The following is a 26,371-nucleotide window of genomic DNA, read 5'->3' on the forward strand; positions in this document are numbered from 1 at the left end:
TTTGCCCAAGGTCACCAAATGAGGCATTAAATAGAAAATGCTGTCCTAATAAAGCAACTACCATCCAAATCCCAAAGGACTGTGTACCTGAGGAACCCTTCAAACTATATTCTTGCAAAGGCTTAAGAATATAGAACGTCATTCTTTAAACGTTATGGCCACTATATTTAGACAATTATTTTATAGGTTTATCATCCTTAAGAATGATCATCAGGAGAGCTCAAACAAAAAAAGTAAAACAATGAATTAACGGGAAAATATTTTCCATCAGCATACCAGCTAGGCCTTAAGAGAGCATCTCTTTTGCCAAAGTAACAATAAAAGGAAGAGAATAGAAATTACGACTACCATTTTATAAAAATGCACACTTCTTGAGTTCTTGGTTTTTCTCTAACATATATTCTGCTTCTTCTGCCTGCAGATAAGCAACTCTGTTTTTAAAAACTGATGCTTAATAGTAATGGTAAGAACTCTATCTACCTGAAATTGGAAAAAACTTCACTCGTTCATTTATTGAGTTTCTATCTCAAATTGGATTTCAAATATTTCAAATACATAAAAATGCTAACCATTCTACAAAAATAAATGAATAAAATGCTGATAAAATGACCTCTCTACTAAACCAAATATTAAAATACCATTTTTTTTTAAAAAGGAAATTTTTCAGAGAAGAAACATATGCTAAAAGGCCATCAAATTATCATATACAAATCTGATCTATAATGTATGGCAAAAAATTATTATGGTCCACAACTAAGATTTGATACTTTGTGATCTGATACATACCAGAATCTGGCAACTGTCACAAGAACATTACAAAGTTTCCTTAAATCGGTGTTTTTACACAGTCTATAAAATCTGTGCCAGTAATTCAAAAGCTCACTTTGTAGGAATAAAGGTGATTAACTCATGTATGTCTTTTACTGTTGCTGATCACAGTATTCATAATAAACCCTGTTCACTGTTCGTTAACCTTCTATTCAGGATTACTCAGAGTTAGCTCCAATTCATTTGTTACTACCCAGAATACTTAAAGCAAATCTAAGTAAAACTGTGATAAATTTGGACACTCTATTTTTAAAAAGTACCTTCATTACAAAGATTAAGAAATGACAGCACTTTAAAATAGCCTCCCCTTGTAATTTAGAATCAGGAGAAAGTTGTCCCAAATGCTTTAAGTAAACTATAGAGCAGACTGTAACTCTTGCTAATGTGCTAATTACAATAAACAATTACCCATCATAGTTTTAACAGTAATATCAATTTCTGCAAATCACGGAAGTCAAAGATAATGCATAAAGTGCATTATTTTAAAATCAAAAGTTTTAATGAGAAATCAGATAAGTAACTAAGATAAAAGTATATTTCTAACCTGCCAGATTTCCCTTATCTATATGATGTCTAAGCACTCGTTAATGGTTTTACACTGTCTGGAAGGCACAGACATTTCATAAAACCCTCCAAATACATTTCAAAGTGTATTGTGATACCTAAAGATGTTTCCATTTTATAAACTAACTGAAATGGTATTAAAGTTATTAATAAAAACACCATCAACCATGTTTCCACGTGTCTTTTCTAATTGAGATGTGTGAAATATCAAAACTAGAAAATCATATTGCCATTGAGAAGAGTAATAAAGCTGAGTTTTAAAGTCTCTCCTTTTTTTGGAGTTTAAGAGTTGAGATAATCATTATGTTAAACCTAAAATTTCAGCTAAAGCATTAATCTTAGCTATAATAAAAATGCTATGAATAGACATTTATGAACAGATACTGAAAACGTGGGGAATAGTAAACAAAGCAGAATTCATGGTTACCATATTTACACATACTCTTTGTTGTGTTTCAGTGCCACATGATCTGATTCAAAGTAATAAACATCAGGATCATCATCTTCTTCTTCTGCATTGTGCGGATTGGCACTCTCTTTGGCAGATGGCAAATGTCCAATATTAAGTCTTGCCTCTGAGGGTGGCTTACTTAGTCCTTCACTCCCATAATTTTCGGAGTCACAAAATATTCCTCTTTCATTCTGAGAAATTTCATCAGGATTTGTGGGAGATTCACTTATGTTATCACTAACAGTTGCGTTTGTTTCATTGGGACTAAGATTATTCTCCTCAAATTGTCCATTTTCTCTGCAAGGAGAACTGTTTTTAGTGGGACTACCTCTGGTAGGGGCCGCCCTTCGTGGTGAAGTTCTCAGAGTATATCGATGTTCTTGAGGTTCTGATAAAGACATCATTTGAGCTGAAACACAGTCTAGAACAGAAGATGATTCTGGTTCTCCAGAGACTGGCATATTCTCAAGACTTGTGTCCAGGGCGTTACTGGTGTTTTCATTACACTGCTCTTTTGAGGCACTGCTATCTCCCACCACATCTACTTCCTCCTCAGAATCCCTTAAGGATGACTGAATTTCAGAAAAGGGGCCTGTAGCTGGCTCAGTAGTCAGCTGATTAACATGTTCCACAGGCAGGCAGGCAGTTACTATTTTGTGGTCCTCCAACTTGACCTGCACTTCTGAATTTGTGCAAGGCACGTTATGGTCTATATAACTGTCCTCCTTCCTACTATCAAGGAACATTGAAGTGTGGGTATCCGAATCCCCATTTTCAGCTACTGACTTTTCCTGCAACACATATGAACCAGTGCTATTTTGTTTAGTGTTCCCATCAGGCTGACAGTCATCACAGTTTATAACAGCTGAATCACTGTCATCAACACCATTGACAGCCAAATAGCCTGTGATTTCTTCAACTACTGCAGAATTAAGTGGCCCTTCCTCACTGACATTCACCTTTTTAATTTCCCTTTTCTCACAATCATCCAGTATAAGACATCGACAAGCTCGTTTAGTCCCTTGAAAATCTGCATCATTGTCCACTACTGTATTCCTCTGTTCTACTGACTCCTTGTCTGATTTTATAGGTGAATCTTCTTCTGAACTGTTTGGTGCTTCAGATCTAAGACAACGCTTAATTCTTTTTAAAACTGGTGAAACAGGTTCTGTTTGCCTTCTCTCACAATTTTCTACAGCCTGCCTTTCTACGTTATCTTTTTCTGAAGAAGAAAGTCCTCTTTTCCTAGGGCTTACCCATGATTCTCGAGTACTTTGCTGTTTTAAATCAGTAGTTCTTCCATTATTATTTCCTTTCTGAATCTGCACAGGCTCTGGTCTCTTCTTTGGTGATCTTGATCGTACTTGAGAATGAGAAGAGATTTCTTCAGGGTGAGCAATGCTACGATTCCTTAAAGTTCTACCACAAAAAGATTCATCCAAGCCGTTTAACCCCACTGTTGATCTTGTAACACGAGTAGATCGGGAAGCAGCCATACTATGGCAAGTCCCTACAATACGGTCATCATGATCCACTCATTGGGAAACCTTCAAAAATGTAAACAAAATAATGAGAAAAAGGTAATAGTTAATATACCTAAAACAAAAGCATAAAGCTATTAACTTTTAAATCCAAGTATAGCCAATATTAATAAATAACATGATATAATTTCTTTTATAAATATTTCCAAAAATGATATTAATAATAGCTAACAATTATATGACACTTAATATGTTCCAGGAATTGTTCTATATGCTTTACATACATTAACTCACTTAAGTCTCACAACAATTAAGAAAACTGCTATTACCATCCTTACTTTACAAATGAGGAGGGTGAAGTATCTGTATCTTTTAAGTAATCTGTCCAAAGCCCCACACTTAAGTGGCAGGGCAGGGCTCTACAGACCATGCCCTTAACCTGCCTCAGACACACAGGCACAAAGGTCCCAGAAAAAAGACTTCCCTGAAAGACAGGATTTCATCTTGGTTATTAAAAGAATACCCTTGAATTTTTATAGCAGTTATCACAAAAACTATCCCAATCATTTCTTATGTTTTCTCAAAATATTCCTGGGAGGTAAAGTGGTAGGCTCTGCTTTTCTTAATTCGCTCTTACTAAAATGAGTTTTTGGCCAAATCCTTTGGTAACACACTATGTGACATCCAAACAATTTCAGCTGCAGCAGAATTTTTGTCATCAAGCAGATGAATAGATATCACAACCCTAGCTTGCAAGTGTTAAAGCAAAACAAAGCAAACCCAAATCATCCTAGTCTCTAGAAGTACAAGAAGTACAGCCATAAATCGGCAACTGAAAGGAAGTATCCTGAAGAGGATGGAATAAAAAGGAAAAGAAGCCCCCAAAGCAAATACGACATCTAAGAAATCAGGACTACATATATAACCCCATCCTTTGAACCCCTGTAAATATGTATATGCCACCAGTTTTAACACATGTTGGGAGATGAACTGGTTTTCTCGTGTGGATGTTTTGGTGTTTCTAAGATAGAAATGCAAGGGAAATTGAAAAATGCCCTGACTGATCGATCCATCTGGACAAACTCTGAGTGGCTATTATTTTCCAAAGGTTCTCCCATAAAGCAAAATAAAGGCGCTATTAACATCTCCAGTACCCATTCTTCTGTTTAGCTTCACAAGACAACTTGCCACTTCATTACTTAACTTCCAAATAGGGTCCAGGAGAGAGAAAGAGGCTAACAATGGCTGTTGGTAGTTTCATACTAGGTAGTTTCATAGTACCCCCCCACCTCCCTCTACCATGCTTCCCATAGTCTCCTTCTCATATAAACCCTCCAAATGCTATTCTACCCCTCCCCTGCAAACCAAATATAATCTCTCCTTTGCATCAACTAGATGTGTCTAACAGTAGAAAGGTTATGAAGAACTACAGAAGCCATAGCAACACACTGCCACACATAAAAAAAAGAAAAGGGAATTGTCTTCTTCTTTCTGCCTGCTGACAAATGAATTTAAGCTTCCTAAAATATACGTACAGTGATTTAGTCTTGTTTCAGAGTAAGGCATACTTTTCAATTTTAATTAACAATGTTTGAAAATCTTACAAGACTCACAAACTATCCCTGGGATTAGAGTATGATAATCTGTCCTAGAGAATTCCATAGCCATCTCATGAACAAGTACAGGATACCAATCAGAGGTATGAAATACATTTCATATAGTAAACTTCTACTATTTTGGGATCATTGGAGGCACATGACTTGTAATTCTCTTTTGCTTAAATCTTGTCATGAAGATTGCAGCCCATTTTAAATCACAGGTAATAAATACTGAAGGTCCCATAAATACCCACTTTTAATTACAAAAAATTTAAGCTAAATTTCAAATGGTATTTTTAAAAAGCACAAACTAAAAATTACTAAAATCAGTTTATTTGTTTCAGATACCCAAATCTGTAACTCTCAAATTTGAAGGTTACTGATTTTTAAATATTAATTACCTATGTAAATAGACAAAAGAAACATAATTTTTAAGCTTTCCTTACAAAATCTAATGCAAATAGTTCATGCTAATTTAATTATATTCATAATTTATTATTCAAAACTGATTATGTTCATAATTTATGATTCAAAAATAATACTGGCAATAGTAATATTTTATAAACATACAAAAAATAATCTCTCTACTTTTAAAAAAAAAGACTTTATTTATTTGACAGACAGATCACAGGTAGGCAAACAGGCAGGCAGAGAGAGAGGAAGGGAAGCAGACTCCCCTGTTGAGCAGAGAGCCCGATGCGGGGCTCAATCCCAGGACCCTGGAATCATGACCTGAGCTGAAGGCAGAGGCTTTAACCCACTGAGCCACCCAGGCGCCCCTTAATCTTTACTTTTTAAAATGTGGTGCCAATTAAGGGTATTTAAACCTCAAAGGATTGCAGTAACAGGCACCCCCAGCCCTTCTTTCCTTTCCTACCAATCTAAATGAAAGCAAAATCTCTGCCTTGTCATTATTAATAAAATAAACCTATTATTACTAGTTACTTGTAAAGAATACACACATAGTATGAATACATACAAAGAATACATAGTATGTATTAAATACATATAATACATACATACATATAATACTATTACATAGTATTATACACGTATACATAATATATGTAATTATAAAACACTACCTACAATGAGGGCCTACTTCTTCACTATTCCAGCGATCAAAACACTAATATGAAAGACGAAACCTCTTTTTGTTTCTTCTGATCCCTAAAAAGCATTTTTATTCTATTCATCAACCAGAGTAAAGTCCATTTTAGTTAAAGTTCTCAAATCCTGTGCTACTGAGCTATATTTAAAGCAAACCTGTTTTATACAAGGACCAGCCCTTTTGGTACCTCAAACTCTCACAAGTCAAAGTGTGGCCTGAAAAACCAGCATCATGGCATCCCTTGGAAGCTTGTTGGAAATGCAGAATATCAGGCCCTGCCCCAGACCTACCAATTAATCAGATTCCCAGGTGATTTGTTTGCCTATCAGGATTTGAGAAGCACTGACTCAGAAAGAATTCTTTTAAAATAATATAGTCATCAGGTTCAAACTAAATTAGACCTATTTATAATATATCCTTTAATTCCTTATTTGATTCTAGTAATAAAAATGTATAAATAAAGCCATGATTGCTCTGGCTTAAGTAGTACCAAAGAGAGGACTCAGTCTCTTGCCTGACAATAACACTGCATGTGCTTAAGGCAATAAATTGATAAAAAATTCTGAAAATTAAATGAAATTTAAACACTCTTCCCTCTGAGGTTGTTTTCTTCTGTTCTAACCTTTTTCTTCATCTTTTCTACTTTGAATAGGCATATATAAAGGCACACATTTTCTGTAGTTATCTAATAAATCGAGTGCAAATTTCAGTTACCAAAAAGGGACTAAAACTGTCTTGATTATCACAACCAAGTCTCAATGTTGTTTTGTCATGCTTAGCTAAGTATTATAGACTAAAGTCGTTGTTCTCCTCATTTTAGCTGCATAATACAGTTACTGAAGAAATTCAATGAAGAGGTTTGGAGCACAAAATTATATTCCTACTAAAAATTAAATTACTAAGGGAACAAAAGGGAACTTACTTACAAACTAAGTATCTCAGAAAATACCCTTTTTAGTTAACTAAATAGGAGATACATGGTGAAAAGCTTAGACAGCACCCAACTAGGACTAGAAATTCAATCACTCTAATTTCGGAATTAAGGGAAACTGTTAGTTAACAAATTCATATGGCAAAATGCAATCTAGCAACTAGAAAGAAGTTTTTCCTACATGTTATATACATCAACTAATGAATATGGCACTTCCTAAAACAGAAGAGAATATGACCAACCAATCACAAAAATTAAATAGAGTCCCTTCCTTTCTTCCCCACCCTCCTAAGTTTTCCTCCTACTGGAGCGCACATCAAGACAGTCAACCAAATTTCAACCTGTCTATTCATATTAAGCTCCAAATCTTACCTATAATTCTAATATCTCACCCATGCTGTCGAACTATCCTCCCCCAAATCTGAATCTACCTTTACCTCAAATCTAACTGCAGGATTCTAAAACGGTATCAGCTGTATTTCAGACCATAAATGTCCAGCCCCTGGGACTCCATCTGCAGAACTGCATCAATATGAACTAACAGGAAGAAAACTAAAATGGTCCACCTAATAAAACACTACTCCAGCTATCGCCTTTACCTATGAGAAAGAAATCTCAAAAAGATTTTTCAAAAATAATGCCTATAACCTTTTGCTCCACTATAATTACCAAAGTAGTATGATTTATTTTGGGGACTGAGAGACTGGCAATCATCCATTAACATCAACCTTTTGGCGATATTTATTATAATATTTAGTTTTATTAATTGTACAATTTTTTGGAAACTGGTCATGATACCATATCAAACCAAAGTGAAAGGCAAAAAGAGCAAGAGCGACTGGAAAAGTGTTACCAATATGATTCTTCTACCTAGAACATAAACATGAGTTGCTTAGTAACAGTTCAGACTATTCTTGTCATACAGTTCTTTTAAGTCAAATTTCTTTAGTTGAGCAATTACCACTATCAGGTTAAAAGTAGGAGGGTGAAACGTAGGGACCCACCAATGCAATTCAAGTTAAAAGTTCTTAATATTTGTGTTTTGAAGCTGTGGATTCTATTATGTACTGCCTTATATAAAGGGATCTCTTCTTTCTTCCCCATTAAGAGAGACAGATACATGATAGATAAGTGACACAGACAGATACACAGAATGTTGAATGAATGCATACTTTGAAAGAAAATTGGGGAGAAGCAGAAAGTCAAGGAATTTCATAATGCCCCTTTAATAAAAAATACCTACAGTGTCAAGGATAATGCTCTAGAGATTCCAACATACTTAGTCACTTCATTTATATCCCTGTTGGGAAGAGTGGGAAAATACTTCATCCCTAACCCATTCCCTACAGCTCCACACTCCTATGAACTGCCAGACAGACTGCATAATATGCATGCAGAAGAAAGTACAGAAATATAACAAGTTAATCCTCCCACAAAAAAAAAAACAAACTACAGTTGTCTTCACTACTGCAAAACTAAATAACTTACCTGTACAACCAAAGATCTATCATTGTGGAAATATTATCTCTTTTCCTTATATCCTGAAGGAGTTGGAGCTACGATCTAGAATAGAGCTTAAGCATCAGGGTTTCAGACTCTCAGCTTCAGCCATGGAGAATACTAGAACCTCCTAAATTCCTTTCTTTAAAATAAAATAATAAAAAAAATTAAAGAAACAAATTAACTTATGCTAACAGATTTACCTCTTCTATAAGAGGAAACAGCAGATAACAGAATATCTATTCATAGTAACATCTCTGATACTTCTTAGGAACTCTGTAGCCTCAGAGACACCAAGAAACTAGAAAATGATGTTTAAAAACCAACAAAAACAAACCAAAAAGACCTTGAAATATACTGAATCCTCCCAACAACTCATTATTAGTTTGCATCAAAATGTGGCTCCATTCTTCTCTGGAGTCTATGAGCGTTATCTTTTTGAAGTGACCCCAAAACTGCCTTTGATAAAAATTTCTCATACAGAATTTATAATCTCTTGCTCTTTTCTAGAGGCCTTCCCAAACCTTGGCCTTCAAGTATTCAAAACTGGGGACTGAACAACAAAAATAAATTATGCACACCAAAGAATCAACTAAGTCTTCAAATATCTATATGATAACCCTGATGATTACTAAAGTGCCTTAAGACTCTATAATGAAGAAAATTTTCTATTATTTATTTCTATTATTTCTATTATTTCTAGTATATGGATTTTCAACTAGGACAAAACAATACGGATTTTGTTGGCCAGATATTTTAATTAATCTAAGTGTACTCCATTTCTTGGACAGTCTTGTTAACTAAGAGTTTTACTTTATGATAATGTATATATGACATCCTTTTCAGAGTATCTGGCTAAATGGTTAAGTGCCCATTTGGAAACAAGAAGGAATACCAGGAAAAAGACTAGTAATGTTTATGATGCAGACAATCACTTTATTATATTCTAAAAGATTTTCACAGTGAAGGATTAAAATTTTAAAACTAATGCAGTTAACAAACATTGTGAACTAGAGTTACTGCCTAGTAAAAATAAGCAATTTTAGTCAGCTAGATCGGTAATAATATCTAGTATCAAGAGATGCAATCTCTCACAAATATGGCCTATAAATTCTTGAAAAACACAAGGTAGGAAAATTGTCTAAATAAAATAATTTAATACGACATTAAGAAATATTCTAAACTAATATAAGGAGGGTGCACAGTGAAAACACGATCCTACAAAAAGTACCCTTGACTTGAAAATTCACTCATCTTACAACAAAGATTCCAACTGCCAACTCCTTAATACCCAACCTCAAAAGCCTTTCACAAACAGGGCAAAATATTACCTTCTATAGTGTGTGGTGGGGGTGGCAAACATCAGGGGCAGAGGATCCAAAATTTAAGAAGTGTCTCTGAGTATACATGGACATGCCCTTTCTAGCACTTTATTCCATTTCCAGTTGGCCACCTCCTACCCATTGTGGATTGGGTTTACTAAAGGAACCTCATTCATTATGATATTTACCAAGCAAGAGTATCTGCAACTGTCATTTTCACAGAACTGATACTTACAGCTGAGTTCTACCAGTATTAAGATAGACAGGATCACCCAGATGTTTTTCTTAAATGCCTGATACACTGAAAAAGAAACTTTAGTCAATTACTTCTACTAACTAAAGCCCACTTGGCCTTAATTAAGATTACATTTTTTTCTTACCTTTTTAAAAGTGTTTCTCGCCTAGTATTTGATCCCCAAGCGTCTGTATTTATCTGTCATCACTGTTACTGTCCATGTTACATTGAGACTTCAGGTATTAATTATTTATATGGTTGTACTAGCACAACTTGATATCTGTGAAGGGAAACCACAATATAGTCACTATGGATGTGTTACTCTTTACAGATATGTGGACAAAAGTGGTATTTCTAAATACTTAGATAACACCCTGCATTCTCTACTAAGCCGCACAAATAATTCCTTGTATTATGTGCTATCTTCAACAGACTAAGATGATTGGTTCATACTCTTAAAATGCTTCTCAGAGTACCCACATAAAATGTTTCAAGATTTAATTCTAAATTAAAATTCTTAGAAATTTGAGAGCTCCACAGATTCCTTCTTTGACTCCCAATGTAGACAGAGCTCATTTTCCAGATGCCTGTAACTGCTCAGGCATTAACAGAAAAGTATTTTGTGTGTGTGTGTGTTTTACAATATTAGGGAATAAATATATAATGGTTAAAAATGCAGTAAAAAAAGATCATGACTTTTCTTAAATGTGACTTTAAAACATTCCATGTTTTTAAAGTAATGATTTTGTCTTATTTAGATTATCCCTCTATGAATCATTTGTGAACATTATTTTGGCAGTAAAAAGAAGATAAATATGATGAAATAAATCAAGATGAAGCTATCCAAATGTTCCCTAAAAGTAAGCTTCTTAAAAACATAACATGGCTATAGATTACAACTCTGAGAAACACAACAATGTGCCCATAATCATGACCGAAAGCATTATATAAAACTTTAAGTCATTTCAACCAATTTATTAGTAGAAAAGTGAGCTAATAAAAAAATTCATTCATATGTATCACAGAAACACAAGAATGGCATTCTAAAATGATTTACCATTGTGTGCCATTCTAAATTCCTATATAATAAAAAGAAAATGCACAGAAATGCAGACAGCTGGAGTGCCCTTGGGTGGCCCATTTGGTCAGATGTCCAACTCTTGATTTTGGTTCACATCATGATCTCAGGGTCTTGAGATCAAGTCCCAAGTTGGGCTTCATGCTGGGCATGACACCTGTTTGAGATTCTCTTTCTCCCTCTTCCTCTGCCCCTCCCATACTTGTGTGGGCATGTGAGCACATTCTCTGTCTCTCAAAAATGGAAGGAAGGAAGGAAAGAGATAGATAGCCTTACACCTGTTTGTGAATAAAATCTGATACTGGAGTTGTCAACCTGCCAGATCTTACCCGCGAAAAGTTTCATTATACCAGAGTAGAAACTAATATACTGTTTTATCAATTATGTTTCAAGTAAAGAAAAAAAACCAAGAGAACAAGACAATAGTGTTTAAGAAATACTGATATCTAGGGACGCCTGGGTGGCGCAGTTGGTTAAACGACTGCCTCCGGCTCAGGGCGTGATCCTGGAGTCCCGGGATCGAGTCCCACATCAGGCTCCCAGCTCTATGGGGAGTCTGCTTCTCCCTCTGACCTTCTCCTCGCTCATGCTCTCTCTCACTGTCTCTCTCTCTCAAATAAATAAAATAAAATCTTAAAAAAAAAAAAATTAAAAAAAAAAAAAAAAAGAAATACTGATATCTGTCACCAAGTACTTAAAACAAGTCTATTCATTTGTTTACAAATGTTAAACAATACCATAAAAAATTAGCACTATTAATGTAAACACTAAAATCTTAAGTATTCCTAAGCTTAAAAGTTCCTATAAATTCTTTTGTAACAAGCAAATTAAACTAGCCAAAATTCTTATATTCCTTACACTGCATTCTTTGTTTCCTTTACTATACATTTCAAATGGGGCAGATAAACTAGTTCAATTTGTGACAACTACAGTAATTTTCTGTTTCAATTATTTAACTATAGTAACTTTCAGAAATTTAAAAAACTTAGCTATTTTGTCTTTTAAAAGCATACAAAATAGAAAACAAACCATTTAAATCCTATTTCTAAGGCCTTCGTATTTATTCCTTGCTACAGAACTTCACTTGTTTTCACATACTAATAAAATCAACAGACTATTCAAGAATTCCAAAGGCAAATCCAAAACCAATCTTGACTGAAAAGAATTACTTTTCCTACTATTTGCAGTCTAACACTGGTGCTACTGTGCTAAATAGATTACGAGATCTAAGATTCATGGCACATATGAAATCACTTCAAAAGACTACAGAAAAACCCACTAGAAAATATTACCAGTTCTACTGATAAAACAAAGTTATAAGCTACACAGCAAAATAAAAACTGTGACATCTAAGCTAAATACAACCTAAATTATAAGACACCGAAATTTTTTTTAGTTTTATAGAACCTTGGAAAACATTCAAAACAAAAGTTATATATAGATTCATATTAGTACCCAATTCTTCACTGTTAAAATGAAAATACTGAATTGTGCACTATACCCTGTCTTTAAATAATTTTAAAAGAAACAGACAAGGACAGAGGCGTCTGGGTGGCTCAGTGGGTCATGATCTCAGGGTCTTGGGATCGAGCCCCACATCAGGCTCTCTGCTCAGCAGGGAGCCTGCTTCTTCCCTGTCTCCCTGCCTGCCTCTCTGCCTACTTGTGATCTCTCTCTATCAAATAAATAAATAAAATATTTTTAAAATATTTTTAAAAATTAAAAAAAAAAAGAAACAGACAAGGACATTCAAAGGCGAGTGTAGAAAGCATTAAGATAACGATGGTCAGGGGCAGAAACACCTTTGCTAGACAATTAAACTTATCATCTGCTACAGAGAACTAAACTGAATATTTGGTGCAAAGTATATTCAAAAAAGAGCACACTTTCCTGGCTCCCTAAGTTGTTTGGAACCATGGTTTCAGTGTGGTTGGACGCCTTCAAAAGACTTCAGAGATGAGCCTATATCTCACGGTCAACACAAAGGTAGCAGAAGCATCAGGTTTGATAGAAGGAGAAAGAAACATGATTCCCTAGCATCAAAATTAACTAACAACTATCTGACCATGAATAAGCCACTTGGCTCTTCTGTGCTTCATTTCCTCATCTATAAAACAGGAGTACTTCTCAAGGTTACTCTGAAGTTCAGAAGAGACTATGTCTGTGAAGTACTTTAGCTTAGTGGTTTTCAAACACTACTTACTGTGCCTAAGGAATTCCTGCACCCTACCACCCCAGAAATTCACATTCAGTAGAGTTCTGGATATGCATGTATAAATCTGTATCTTTAGTTAAGTACTTCAGGTCATTGCAAAGTAGGAGTTGTAGGGGCTCCCCAAGGATATGGATCATACTTTGAAAAAAGTTACTTCAGTTTCTTCTGAAGCATTAGTGTTCATAAGCATTCCCTAGGTACCTGTTTAAAATGCAAATTTCCAGAGATGCCTGGCCAGTTCAGTCAATGGAGCAAGTGACTCGATCTCAAGAGTTGTGGGTTCAAGCCCCACGTTAGTGGTAGAGACTACTTAAAAATAAAACTTTTAGGGGACTTGGGTGACTCAGTTAACAGTCAGACTCTTGATTTTCAGTCCAGGTTATGATATCAGAGTTGTGGGGTTGAGCCCTATGCCAAGTTCTGCACTCAGCAGGGAGTCTGCTTGAGATTCTCTCTTCCTCTCCTCTGCCCCTTTGCACCATGCTTGAGTGTGTTCTAAAACAAATAAATAAATCTTTAAAAAATAATAATAATAATAAAATCTTTAAATAAAATAAACTGGAAATTTCTAAGCCTTATCCTTAGAAATTCAGATTCAATAAACTTGGGGTAGGGCACAGAATCTTCATTTTATCAAACACCACAAGTGACTCAGATGCAAACAGTTCATATCCATCCTTTTAGAAACCCTATACTAGATACTTCCCCCTATATATTTCCCATATTGTCCCCCACCTCTGTAGTTATCAACATCCAAGACCAACCTTAGGCTTTCATCATTCACTTTAACTAACTTACCTGACATGTAACTGGTCCTTCTCCTTTAAGTCTCATCCCTTACAAATGCATGTTCTACAGAGTGATCTAAAATGCACACCTATGTCTCTCTCCTAACTAAAATGCTTCCAACAGACTTCCAGTTCTGGCCAAGACAAAGTAACAGGAATGAGATTTATGTTACCACCCAAAACAATGAAAAACAACTAAAATTCTGGACAACAGACACTGGAAACCAGACCATGTAACCCAGGATAATGGTCAATGAAAGAGGAGAAACAAATGAAGCAAAGTTGATAATTGCTCGCGAGCTTACTGATGCGAGAGATTCCAGACTACAGAGTGTGGAGGGTAATCAAATCTCCCTGAGTTAAAAAGATGAACTGAGTAGTTTGGGGAGGCCAAAGTAACTATGGTCTCCAGAACATCAGAAGATCTGCAGAAACTCCCCTCAAGTCTAACCCAAGTACTGATCAGTATGCATGTCCAAGGCCTGCAAAAGGCCTGGAAAAACATCTATAAGGAATACAGAGAATGATATCCACAGCCAGGGATATGCTGGAAAATTTTTAACAACCAGGAGCAGTTAGTTGTTTGTAGTTATTAGTTTACAGGATTACCAATGTCCATGGTATGAATATTCCCACCTGCAGCAATTTCAAGCTATTAACTATCACTTAGGGCTAAGTTAGAAAAAGATGCATGGTAGCACATCAAACATTATATAGTATTTGTACCACAGAGCTATAACAGATGTAAATTATCACCTGTGCATAAAAACCGTAACATGTAATAATAGAGGTAATGAGCTTTGAGGTATCATCCTTTGTTCTCAATATAACTGATTAAATTATAAGCACATATAATTTAATTCTATTAAGAATTAAACCAGCTCAGGGGCTCCTGGCTGGTTTAGTCAGTGGAACAGGCAACTCTTGATTTCAGGGTTCTGAGTTCAAGCCCCAAGATGGGTGTAGAGTTTACTTAAAAATAAAATCTCAAAAAAAAAAAAGAAGAAGAATTTAACCACCCCAGAAACTTCCTAACATTTTAACAAACAGCCCTCACAAGCTCCAGCATACCACTGACCATGACTCACACTGCCCACGGCAATGGTCTGTATACCTTCTGGCTAGAGCAGAAAACCTTCCAATTCACAGAGTATCAAATACAGTGCTCAGAGGGGCAATGCCTTAGTAGTGGGGTAAAATGAGTTCTAAAGACCACTCTGGTCCCACCCAACAAAATTTTTTAAAAGCCTAAAAATAATAATAATAAAGCCATTTCCAAGGAATTTAACTGTGTCTCAAAACAAACCTCAAGAATATTCATAGTAATACAAAAATTTCAGCACCAAACAAAGTAAAATTGACAATGCCTGGCATCCAATAAAAAATCAGCAGACAGGGGCGCCTGGGTGGCTCAGTGGGTTGAGCCTCTGCCTTTGGCTCAGGTCGTGACCTCACGGTCCTGGGATCAAGCCCCGCATCGGTCCCTCGGCTCAGCAGGGAGCCTGCTTCCCCCCCTTCCCGGCTGCCTCCCTGCCTACTTGTGAGCTCTCTCTCTCTCTCTCTCTAATAAATAAATAAAATCTTTAAAAAAAAATCAGCAGAGAGTGTCTTTAGATAGCCCTGTCCTGGTGGTATTTTCAATAGCCACTTAACCTTGCTTAGTACAGTATGGGGGTTGTAAACTAGCATGGAATCTTAAAGCAGGTTCTTGTTGGTGCACAGCACAAATTAGTTATATATTGGGATGGTAACTTTTCATCTTCAGTCGTCTCTGATGTAGCTCTACGAAATTTTTGTTGTTCTGTTAACGGAATACCACTCTGTAATTGCAAAGAAAAAAAAAAACGTTGCAGCTGTTCCGTTGACATTCTGGGTGCTTCTAAGTAAATACCTTTTTTAAATTACTATTATTGTCCTTTTCATAGGTCTAAAATTTTTCTTCTTAAAGGGAAGGTAGTCTTTTGCTTTTGCCCATTTTGGATCACACGGATTATTACAGTGTTTATCTTTTCAGATAGTTAGCTGATAAAAAGCTTTTGTCTGCACCCTGCATACTCATGATGAGGGTAATAAAAGTTGAATTTAGACAGTTTTCATCCATAACTGAAACTCAAATCTTGATCGACTGATACCAGATCTCACATAGCCCAGTCACGTTTAAAAGTGAAGAGTAGGGACGCCTGGGTGGCTCAGTTGGTTGGACGACTGCCTTCGGCTCAGGGCGTGATCCTGGAGTCCCGGGATCGAGTCCCGCATCGGGCTCCCAGCTCCATGGGGAGTCTGCTTCGCTCTCTGACCTTCTCCTCGCTCGTGCTCTCTCTCACTGTCTCTCTCTCTCTCAAATAAAAATAAATAAAATCTTTAAAAAAAAAATAATTTAAAAGTGAAGAGTAACCAGTCTAGTCACAGCATGGGATTAGTAGAATCAAACATTTTGAAAAGTCTGTCTTGAAGGACTAAGAGAAAAGTATGTTCTAATCCTTACATGAGGACTCTACATTCCTTAACTTCCATTACCATGTAATGGCAGTTATATTTCCAGTTCCCACATTAAAGAAGACATAAGAATGTATCCCAAAAGCGTGAGCTTAAAATACACTGCCGTATTAAATTTTTTGTTGACATTAGTCCCAGCAAAGGGTCTGGAAAAAAAGCGGGGGGCGGTGGGAGCTGGCTGTAAATAAATGTCCTCTCCTATTTATCTGAATACGGATTTCTTAGGAAACTTGACTTTCATTAAAGGTATTTTTAATTAATTGGGCCAACTTATAAAATGTATGCCACATTTAAAATCAGGTGTATTTTCTTATATTATAGTTTGCTCATTTATGTAAGTCAAATAGACCTAAAGGAAGAAGACACGTAAAACTTGGTATTTCAGTATGAGTTACCTGACTTGAATTTGATTTTTCTTTACAAAACCCTAACTCATTCATCAGACTCATGCTTATCTACTTAGCAGTTTAGGGAACAATTTGGCAATTTTGTAGTTTTGTGAGATTATTGCTATCTTAAAGTGCCAGTGTTTTAAAATAGCGTTCTTGTAATTTTACATGCTTTTGTGATGGAGTGCTGTTTTGTTATATAATTTTGACTTGGATTCTTTCCATCTGCATTTGTTTATGTAATTTCAGAAGGTGTACTGAACATCTGAGTCCTGGATGATACTAATAAACTAGTAATTACAGAGGTTTAAAAAAAAATTAGCAGACATGAAAAAGAGGAAAATATCAGTCATACTGAGAAAAATAAATAGAAATTGATCCATTCATGATAGATCTACTAAACAAGAACATTAAATGATTTATTATAAATGTAGTTCCTATGTTCAAAAAAGTACATGGAGGAGCCCCTGGTGGCTCAGTGGGTTAAGGCATCTATCCTCAGCTAGGGTCATGATCCCAGGGTTGTGGGATCAAGCCCCGCGTCGGGCTCTCTGCTCAGCAGGGAGCCTGCTTCCTCCTCTCTGTCTGCCTCTCCACCTACCTGTGATTGATCTCTGTCTGTTAAATAAATAAATTTTAAAAATCTTAAAAAAAAAAAGTATATGGAGAGAGATTAAGCATGTTAGGTAGAAATATAAAAGACTTTTTAGGGGCGCCTGGCTGGCTCAGTGAGTTAAACTGTTGCCTTCGGCTCGGGTCATGATCTCGGGGTCCTGGGATCGAGTCCCACATCGGGCTCTCTGCTCGGCAGGGGGCCTGCTTCCCTTCCTCTCTCTCTGCCTGCCTCTCTGCCTACTTGTAATCTCTCTCTGTCAAATAAATAAATAAAATCTTTAAAAAAAAAAAAAGACTTTTTAGAAATTTGACTGTTTTGGTATTGTAAAAATTATTTTAGTATTTAAAAAAAAATGGCTGGGATTAGGTCAATGAAAATGAGGACAAAACAAAAGACACTATACAGGGACGCCTGGATGGCTCAGTTGGTTAAGCAGCTGCCTTTGGTTCAGGTCGTGATCCCAGTATCGTGGGATCAAGTCCCACATCAGGCTCCTTGCTCGGCAGGGAGCCTGCTTCTCCCTCTGACTCTGCCTGCAACTCTGTCTGCCTTCGCTCTGTCATTCCTTCGCTCTCTCTCTGACAAATAAATAAATAAAATCTTTAAAAAAAAAAAAAAAGACACTATACAAAAGAGAAGAAAACAAGACTGAAGGAAAAAAAGCATAAACAAACTATGGAACACCATCAAGCAACTCAGTACACGAGTATCCAATTAGAGTACCCAAAAGAAGCAGGAAAGGGGCACGTGAGTGGTTCAGTCAGTTAAAGGATCTGATTCTTGGTTTTGGCTCAGGTCATGAAGTGGTATAGTATCATATATGTGATAAATTAAAGATGCATATTATGAAACCTAAAATAACCATTTAAAAAAAAAAACACATGTGATAGTTAATAAGCCAACAAAGGAAATAAAATAAAGAACCCCTGGGGCGCCTGGGTGGCTCAGTGGGTTAAGCCGCTGCCTTCGGCTCAGGTCATGATCTCAGGGTCCTGGGATCGAGTCCCGCATCGGGCTCTCTGCTCAGCAGGGGCCTGCTTCCCTTCCTCTCTCTCTGCCTGCCTCTCTGCCTACTGTGGTCTCTCTCTGTCAAATAAATGAATAAAATCTTAAAAAAAAAAAAAAAAAAGAATCTTTAAAAAATAAAAAAAAAATAAAGAACCCCTGGAATTGAGCCCCATATGGGGCTCAGTATCTAGCAGGGAGTCTGCTTGAGGATTCTCTCTCTCATTCGTCCTCTGCCCCTCCCCGTGCTCTCCTGTGTATACACATGCATGCTCTCTCTCTCTCTCTCTTGAAACTCAATAAATCCAAAAATAATAAAAATAAAATGCCTCCTTAGCACAGTAGGTAGTACGTTAGTCTCATAAAAATAACAAAAACAAAAAATACATAAGTAGGGAAAATAATGGCCCAAAACTTTTCAAATTTCATGGAAATTATAAACCCAAAGATCAAAGAAGCTAAAGAGAATGAAATTTAGGGAGACAAGATGGCGGGGAACTAGGAGGAGGCGCCGTTTCAACCTGTATCCTAAAGTGAGTTGATTACCTACCAAAGAACTCTGATCACCCATGAAATCAGTCTGAGATTAGAATTATACACGTCTGGAGAAAGAAATCTATCTTTAAGGTATTGAAAGATGCTATTAAGAACTCAGTTGCCAGAGCAAATATCTTTCAAAAACTAACATGAAATAAAGATATTTTAAATTATAAATGTTGAAAGATACCATCACCAACAGACATGCACCATAACAAATATTAAAGGAAGTTTTTCAGACATAGGATATTAGATGACCATCTGGGTCTACCCAAAGGAATGAAAAGCACAGGAAAGAATAAATGAGAATAAATAAAAAAATTTTCCCCCTTAGTTTTTAAATGTCCTTACAAGAGAATTGATTATTTTAACCAAAAAAAGATACCAATACATTGTGAAATTTACAACATAGATGGAAGTAAACCGTATAAGCAAAACAGCAGAGATAATAATATTACAGGTGAAGTGGTATAGTATCATATATGTGATAAATTAAAGATGCATATTATGAAACCTAAAACAACCATTTAAAAAAAAACACATGTGATAGTTAATAAGCCAACAAAGGAAATAAAATAAAGACATTTTAAAAACACCCAAATAAGGCAGAATAAAAAAGAAATGGGAATAAAGAACATATAGGAGAAAGTTTTAAAAATTGAAAGGTAGGAGATTTAAATTTACCTATTATCAAAAATCACTTTAGGGGCGCCTGGGTGGATCAGTGGGTTAAGGCCTCTGTCTTTGGCTCAGGTCATGATCCCAGCGTCCTGGAATCAGCCCCGCAGCCACTGATGAGCAGGGAGTCTGCTCATCAGGGAGTCTGCTTCCTCCACTCCCTCTGCCTACCTGTGATCTCCGGCTGTCAAATAAATAAATAAAATCTTCAAAAAAAAAAAATCACTTTAAATGTAAATGGTCTAAAAATAGTTTAAAAGTAGTTTAAATGGGGCGCCTAGGTGGCTCAGTGGGTTAAAGCCTCTGCCTTTGGCTCAGGTCATGATCCCAGGGTCCTGGGATCGAGCCCCACATCGGGCTGTCTGCTTAACAGGGAGCCTGCTTCCTCCTCTCTCTCTCTGCCTGCCTCTCTGCCTACTTGTGATCTCTGTCTGTTAAATAAATAAATAAAAATCTTTAAAAAAAAAAAAAAGTAGTTTAAATTATTTGAAAAAAGCTATATGGAAAGAATAATTAGTAAGAATTCAAATCACATAATTTGACTATAATGGAATTAAATTAGAAATCAGTAATATATCTCAAAAATCCCCAAATACTCAAAATAAGTAACAACCCATAAGTCAAAGAGAAAATCAAAAGCGAAATGAGAAAATTGTAGAACTACATGAAAAAAAACCCTACATTTTAAAATCTGTGACATAGAACAAAAGCAGTATTACAAGGAAATTTACAGCAATAAACATACATTAGTAAAGACACAAGGTCTCAACTCAATGACATTTAGAAAAGTATAATATAATCATAAAAAGAAGAAATTAACAAAAAAGGATAGGCAATAATAAATGAATAAATAAATAAGAACCAATACAAAAGAAAACAGAGAAAATTTTTTAAAAAAAGAAAGCCTGCCCCCTGGACCCAAGAGAAGGAGTTGGTTTGTTTTGTTTTTTTTGAACTAGGCTCTATACCCAACATGGAGCTTGAACTCACAATCCTGGTATAAGAGATCAAGAATCGCATGCTCTACCAACTAAGCAAGTCAGGAACCGGCCCCCCCCCCAAAGATGGTTAAGAAAAATCAACAAAACTGATAAATCTCCAGCCAGACTGACTAGGAAAAAGTATAAATTACCAACTATTAGAAATAAATTATATTAATATAACTACAGATTCTCTATTTTAAAAATAATTATTTTAGGGGCACCTGGGTGGCTCAGTGGGTTAAGCCTCTGCCTTTGGCTTAGGTCATGATCTCAGGGTCCTGGGATTGAGCCCCGCATCGGGCTCTCTGCTCAGCAGGGACCCTCCTGCTTCCCCCCACCACCACCTGCCTCTCTGCCTACTTGTGATCTGTCAAATAAATAAAATCTTGAAAAAAATTATTATTTTAACAAGAGAGGCAAGACAAACCAATAGGAAAAGAATAATCTTTTCAACAAATGGTGCTGAAATAATTGGATATCCACAAGCTTAACAGATACAGAGTTACATAAACAAAAAAAGTCCTGGAGATGTACAGTGGTACTGGGCTGCCCAACAATGTGATGTACTTAATGCCACTAAAGTGTACACTTAAAAATGGTTAGGGTGGCTCAGTGGGTTAAAGCCTCTGCCCGCGGCTCAGGTCATGATCCCAGGGTTCTGGGATCGAGCCCCACATCGGGCTCTCTGCTCCGTGGGGAGCCTGCTTCCTCCTCTCTCTCTCTCTCTCTCTCTGCTTGCCTCTCTGCCTACTTGTGATCTCTGTCTGTCAAATAAATAAATAAAATCTTTAAAAAAAAAAAAATGGTTAGGGGTGGCACCTGGGTGGCTCAGTTGGTTAAGCGACTGCCTTCAGCTCTGGTCATGATCCTGGAATCCCAGGATCAGGTCCCGCATCAGGGTCCCTGCTCAGCAGGGAGTCTACTTCTCCCAATGACCTGTCTCTCACAAATAAATTAATTTAATTTTTTTAAAAAATGGTTACGGTTGCCAGGGTAGTAGCTCAGCTGGTTAAGCGTCCAACTCTTGGTTTTGGCTCAGGCCCTATCTCAGGATCTTGAGACTAAGTGCTGCATGCAAGGGGCTGCTCGCTGAGTGTGGAGCTTCCTTAAGATTCTCTCTCCTCGGACGGGATTCCAAGATGGCAGAGGAGTAAGAGACCTAAATTTTTTCTGGTCCCAGGAATCCAGCTAGATATTATTAAGTAATTCTGAACACCGAAGAACTCAAAAGAAGGTTGACAAAAAAGAATAGCAGCAACTCTATGAACAGAAAAACGACCACTTTCTAGAAGGTAGGACATGCAGAGAAGTGAATCCAAGGTGATATACAGGAAGACAGACCATGGAGGGGAGGGAGCCTCCATCAGCCGACTCCCAACAGGTGATACAGCAGCAGAGCACAAAAAAAGGAAAAAAGGAGAGAATATAATCAGGCAGGTGAATAGAACAAAGCCATATACTAGATCCGGGGTATATTTTGGTCTGTTAGAAGAATCTGCACCCCAAAATTTTAAGGAAAGAAAAGCTTACGTGTGTGTGTGTGTATGTATGTGTGTATATATATATATATATATACACGTGTGTGTGTGTTTGTGTGTATATATATATATATATATATATATGGTTATATATATGGTTAATATGGTGTGTATATATATGTGTGTGTGTGTATATATATATATATATGGTTATATATATGGTTAAATATAATGAAGGGACAGAATAAGATTGTAATAATGGATATTAAAAAAATTTTTTAAATGAATTGATAAATTGGCTGAAAAAGAAGGAAACATTTTAAAAAATAGAAAGAAAAAAATAAAAATTTTAAAAATTACCTTTTTTTTTTTTAAAGATTTTATTTATTTATTTGACAGAGAGAAATCACAAGTAGGCAGAGGCAGGCAGAGAGAGAGAGAGGGAAGCAGGCTCCCTGCTGAGCAGAGAGCCCGATGCGGGGCTCGATCCCAGGACTCTGAGATCATGACCTGAGCCGAAGGCAGTGGCTTAACCCACTGAGCCACCCAGGCGCCCCTAAAAATTACCTTTGAAAGACTAAGGAATCATATGGAAAAAGCCATGAATTCTGTGTATTGTATTCCCCTAGCACTGGACCTTTGTAGTTCTCAATGATTAGTAGATTTGGTCTTGGCTGGATGTTCTTGCTGATCTTCTTGGGGAGGGACGGACTGCATTGATTTTCAAATGTCTATGCCACAGGAGGATCTGCACCGCCCTTGCGGTGGGCTTAGCCCAGGGGCTGGGCTAAGTAGTCTGCTCGCGTTTGCACTTGGTAGCTTTTGGTAGTCTTGGTAGTCTTTCCGTAAGCCTTGGAGGGCGAGAATTAAAATGGCAGCCTCCCAATCTCTGGCCGTGGAGGAGCCAAGAGCTCAGGGCCACACTCCTCCGTGAGCCCTCAGAGAAAAGCAGTCAATCACTCCTGTCTCCTGATATCTGGCAGAACTCCGTACTCTTCCAGCCTGTGACCAAGTGTTTCTGTCTCCAGCACATGACCCATTTGTAGTCTCCAAACCCACAGATTCCTGTGGCAGACTCCTATGTCAGGGTCCCATGCCACTCCTCCTAGGGGAGGAAGGGGATCTCCCCAGATCTGCCACACGTTGGGCTCCTGTTCGATGGAGTAGTGGCTCAACTATGCTACAGATTTTATTCACCAGTGAGACCATAGTCTTCTCTTTTTATTCCTCTCCCCTCCCCTGACCCCATAGTTTCAGGTCTCTTCTGATAAGTTTAGTGTATATTTTTCTGGGGTCATTGTTACCCTGGTAGCATTTTGTTCTCTTGTTCATCTATTTTTCTCTGGAAAAAATGACAAAATGGAAAAACTCACCTCAAAAAAAGAACAAGAGGCAATACCGACTGCCAGGAAGCTAATCAACACTGACATTAGCAGAATGTTGGAACTAGAGTTCAGAATGACGATTATTTAGATACTAGTTGGACTTGATAAAAGAACAGAAGATACCAGAAAATCCCTTTCTGGAGAAATAAAACCTAACCAAGTTGAAATCAAAAAGGCTATTAATGAGGTGCAATAAAAAATGGAAGCCCTAGCTGCTAGGATAAATGAGGCAGAAGAGGGAATTAGTGACACAGAAGACCAAGTGATGAAGTATAAAGAAGCTGAGAAAAAGAGAGAGAAACAACTACTGGAACACAAGGGGATAATTCAAGAGATAAGTGATATCATAAAGCAAAACAATATTAAAATAATTGGAATCCCAGAACAAGAAAGAGAGGGGCAGAAGGCATAATGGAGCAAAATACAGCAGGAAACTTCCCTAACTTGGTGAAGGAAACAGACATCAAAATCCAGGAGGCAGAGAGAATCTCCCTCAAAATCAATAAAAACACGTCAACACCCTGACATCCAGTAGTAAAACTTACAAATCTAAGAGACAAAGAAAAAATAGTGAAAGCAGCCGGGGACAAGAGGTCTGTGACCTACAATGGTAGAAACATTAGACTGGCAGCAGACCTATCCACAGACACCTGGCAGGCCAGAAAGGACCTGCATGATATAGTCAGGGTACTAAACGAGGAAAAATATGCAGCCAAGAATACTATACCCAGCTATGAAGTCACTGAAAGTAGGAGATAAAAACCTTCCAGGACAAAGAGAAACTAAAAGAATTTTTGTTTCAGCCAGCCCTACAAGAAATATTAAAAGGAGTCCTCTAAGCAAAGAACAGCCTAAAAGTAACATAGACCAGAAAGGAACAGAGACAATATATGGTAACTGTCACCTTACAGGCAATATAATGGCCCTAAATTCATATCCTTCAATAGTTACCCTGAATGTAAATGGGCTAAATACCCCAATCAAAAGACACAGGGTGTCCGACTGGATAAAAAAACAAGAGCTATCGATATGCTGTCTGCAAGAGACTCATTTTACACCCTAAGACATCTCTTGATTAAGAGTGAGGGGGTGGAAAACCAGTGGCAATCCTTATATCAGACAAATCAGATTTTAAACCAAAGTCTATAAATAAGAGATGAGGAGGAACACTATATCATACTTAAAGGGTCTATCCAACAAGATCTAACAACTGTAAATATTGATGCCCCCTAACATGTGAGCAGCCAATTAATAACAAAATCAAAGAAACACATCAACAATAATTTTAACACCCACATTAATGAAATGGACAGATCATCTAAGCAAAAGATCAACAACGAAATAAGGGCTTTAAAGGACACACTGGACCAGAATGACTTCACAGATATATTCAGAACATTCCATCCCAAAGCAACAGAATACACATTCTTCTCTAGTGCACATGGAATATTCTCCAGAATAACAGGGTCACAAATCAGGTCTCAACTGGTACCAAACGAGTGGGATCATTCCCCACCTACTTTCAGATGACAATGCTTTGAAATTAGAACTCAACCACAAGGGGAAGTTGGAAAGAACTCAAATGTATCTCCATACATTTGAGTTCTTTGCGGAGGCTAAAGAGCATCCAACTAAAGAGTGAATGGGTCAACCAGGAAATTAAAGAAGCATTTTAAAAATTCACGGAAAAAAATGAAAATGAAAACACAACTGTTCAAAATCAGTGGGAGGCAGCAAAGGCACTCCTAAGAGTAAAATATATACCAATACAAGCCTTTCTCAAGAAACAAGAAAGGTTTCAAATACACAACCTAACCCTACACCTAAAGGAGCTGGAGAAAGAATAGCAAATAAAACCTAAACGCAGCAGGAGAAGCGATATAATAAAGACCAGAGCAGGAATCAATGAAACAGAAACCATAAGAACATCAGAATAGAACAATGAAACCAGAAGCTGAATCTTAGAAAGAATTAATAAGATGGATAAACCCCTGGCCAGGCTTATCAAAAAGAAAAGAGAAAGGACCAAAGTAAATAAAAACATGAATGAAAGAGGAGAGATCACAATCAACACCAAAGAAACACAAACAATTATAAGAACATATTATGAGGGCGCCTGGGTGGCTCAGTGGGTTAAGCTGCTGCCTTCAACTCAGGTCATGATCTCAGGGTCCTGGGATCGAGTCCCACATCGGGCTCTCTGCTCAGCAAGGAGCCTGCTTCTCTCTCTCTCTCTCTCTCTCTCTGCCTGCCATTCCATCTGCTTGTGGTATATCTCTGTGAAATAAATAAATAAATAATCTTTTTAAAAAAAGAACATATTATGAGCAGGGGCACCTGGGTGGCTCAGTGGGTTAAAGCCTCTGCCTTCAGCTCAGGTCGTGGTCCCAGGGTCCTGGGATCCAGCCCCGCATCGGGCTCTCTGCTCAGCAGGGAACCTACCTCCTCCTCTCTCTCTACCTGCCTCTCTGCCTACTTGTGATCTCTGTCAGTCAAATAAATAAATTAAAAATTTAAAAAAATATTATGAGCAACTATTATGCCAACAAATTAGACAATATGGTAGAAATGGCTGCATTCCTAAAGATGTTAAACTACCAAACTGAACGAAGAAAAAAAAGAAAAACCTGAACAGACCTATAACCAACAAGGAAACTGAAGCAGTTATCAAAAATCTCCCAACAAACTACAGCCCAGGGCCA

The 26,371-nt window shown here is 37.0% G+C and overlaps 1 protein-coding gene across 5 annotated transcripts in view; it reads right to left on the reverse strand.

Annotated features, from left to right (window-relative positions):
- Positions 1-26,371, reverse strand: part of ZZZ3 (zinc finger ZZ-type containing 3) — a 120,125-nt gene that overhangs the window by 55,472 nt on the left and 38,282 nt on the right. For 2 of the 5 annotated variants that reach the window (XM_044238496.1, XM_044238493.1), the window contains exons 2-5: positions 10,167-10,301; positions 10,022-10,087; positions 8,453-8,606; positions 1,835-3,390 (exon numbers count right to left, since the gene is read on the reverse strand). The exons of 1 other annotated variant lie outside the window; for it this stretch is intronic. In XM_044238496.1, coding sequence (XP_044094431.1) covers positions 1,835-3,339 — 1,505 coding nt within the window. In that variant the 5' untranslated portion in view covers positions 3,340-3,390; positions 8,453-8,606; positions 10,022-10,087; positions 10,167-10,301. The remainder of the gene's footprint in view (positions 1-1,834; positions 3,391-8,452; positions 8,607-10,021; positions 10,088-10,166; positions 10,302-26,371) is intronic. 2 more of the 5 variants (XM_044238494.1, XM_044238495.1) reach the window with 2 other exon arrangements.

The sequence above is a fragment of the Neovison vison genome, chromosome 2, assembly GCF_020171115.1.
Source record: "Neovison vison isolate M4711 chromosome 2, ASM_NN_V1, whole genome shotgun sequence".
NCBI classification, from domain to species: domain Eukaryota; kingdom Metazoa; phylum Chordata; class Mammalia; order Carnivora; family Mustelidae; genus Neogale; species Neogale vison.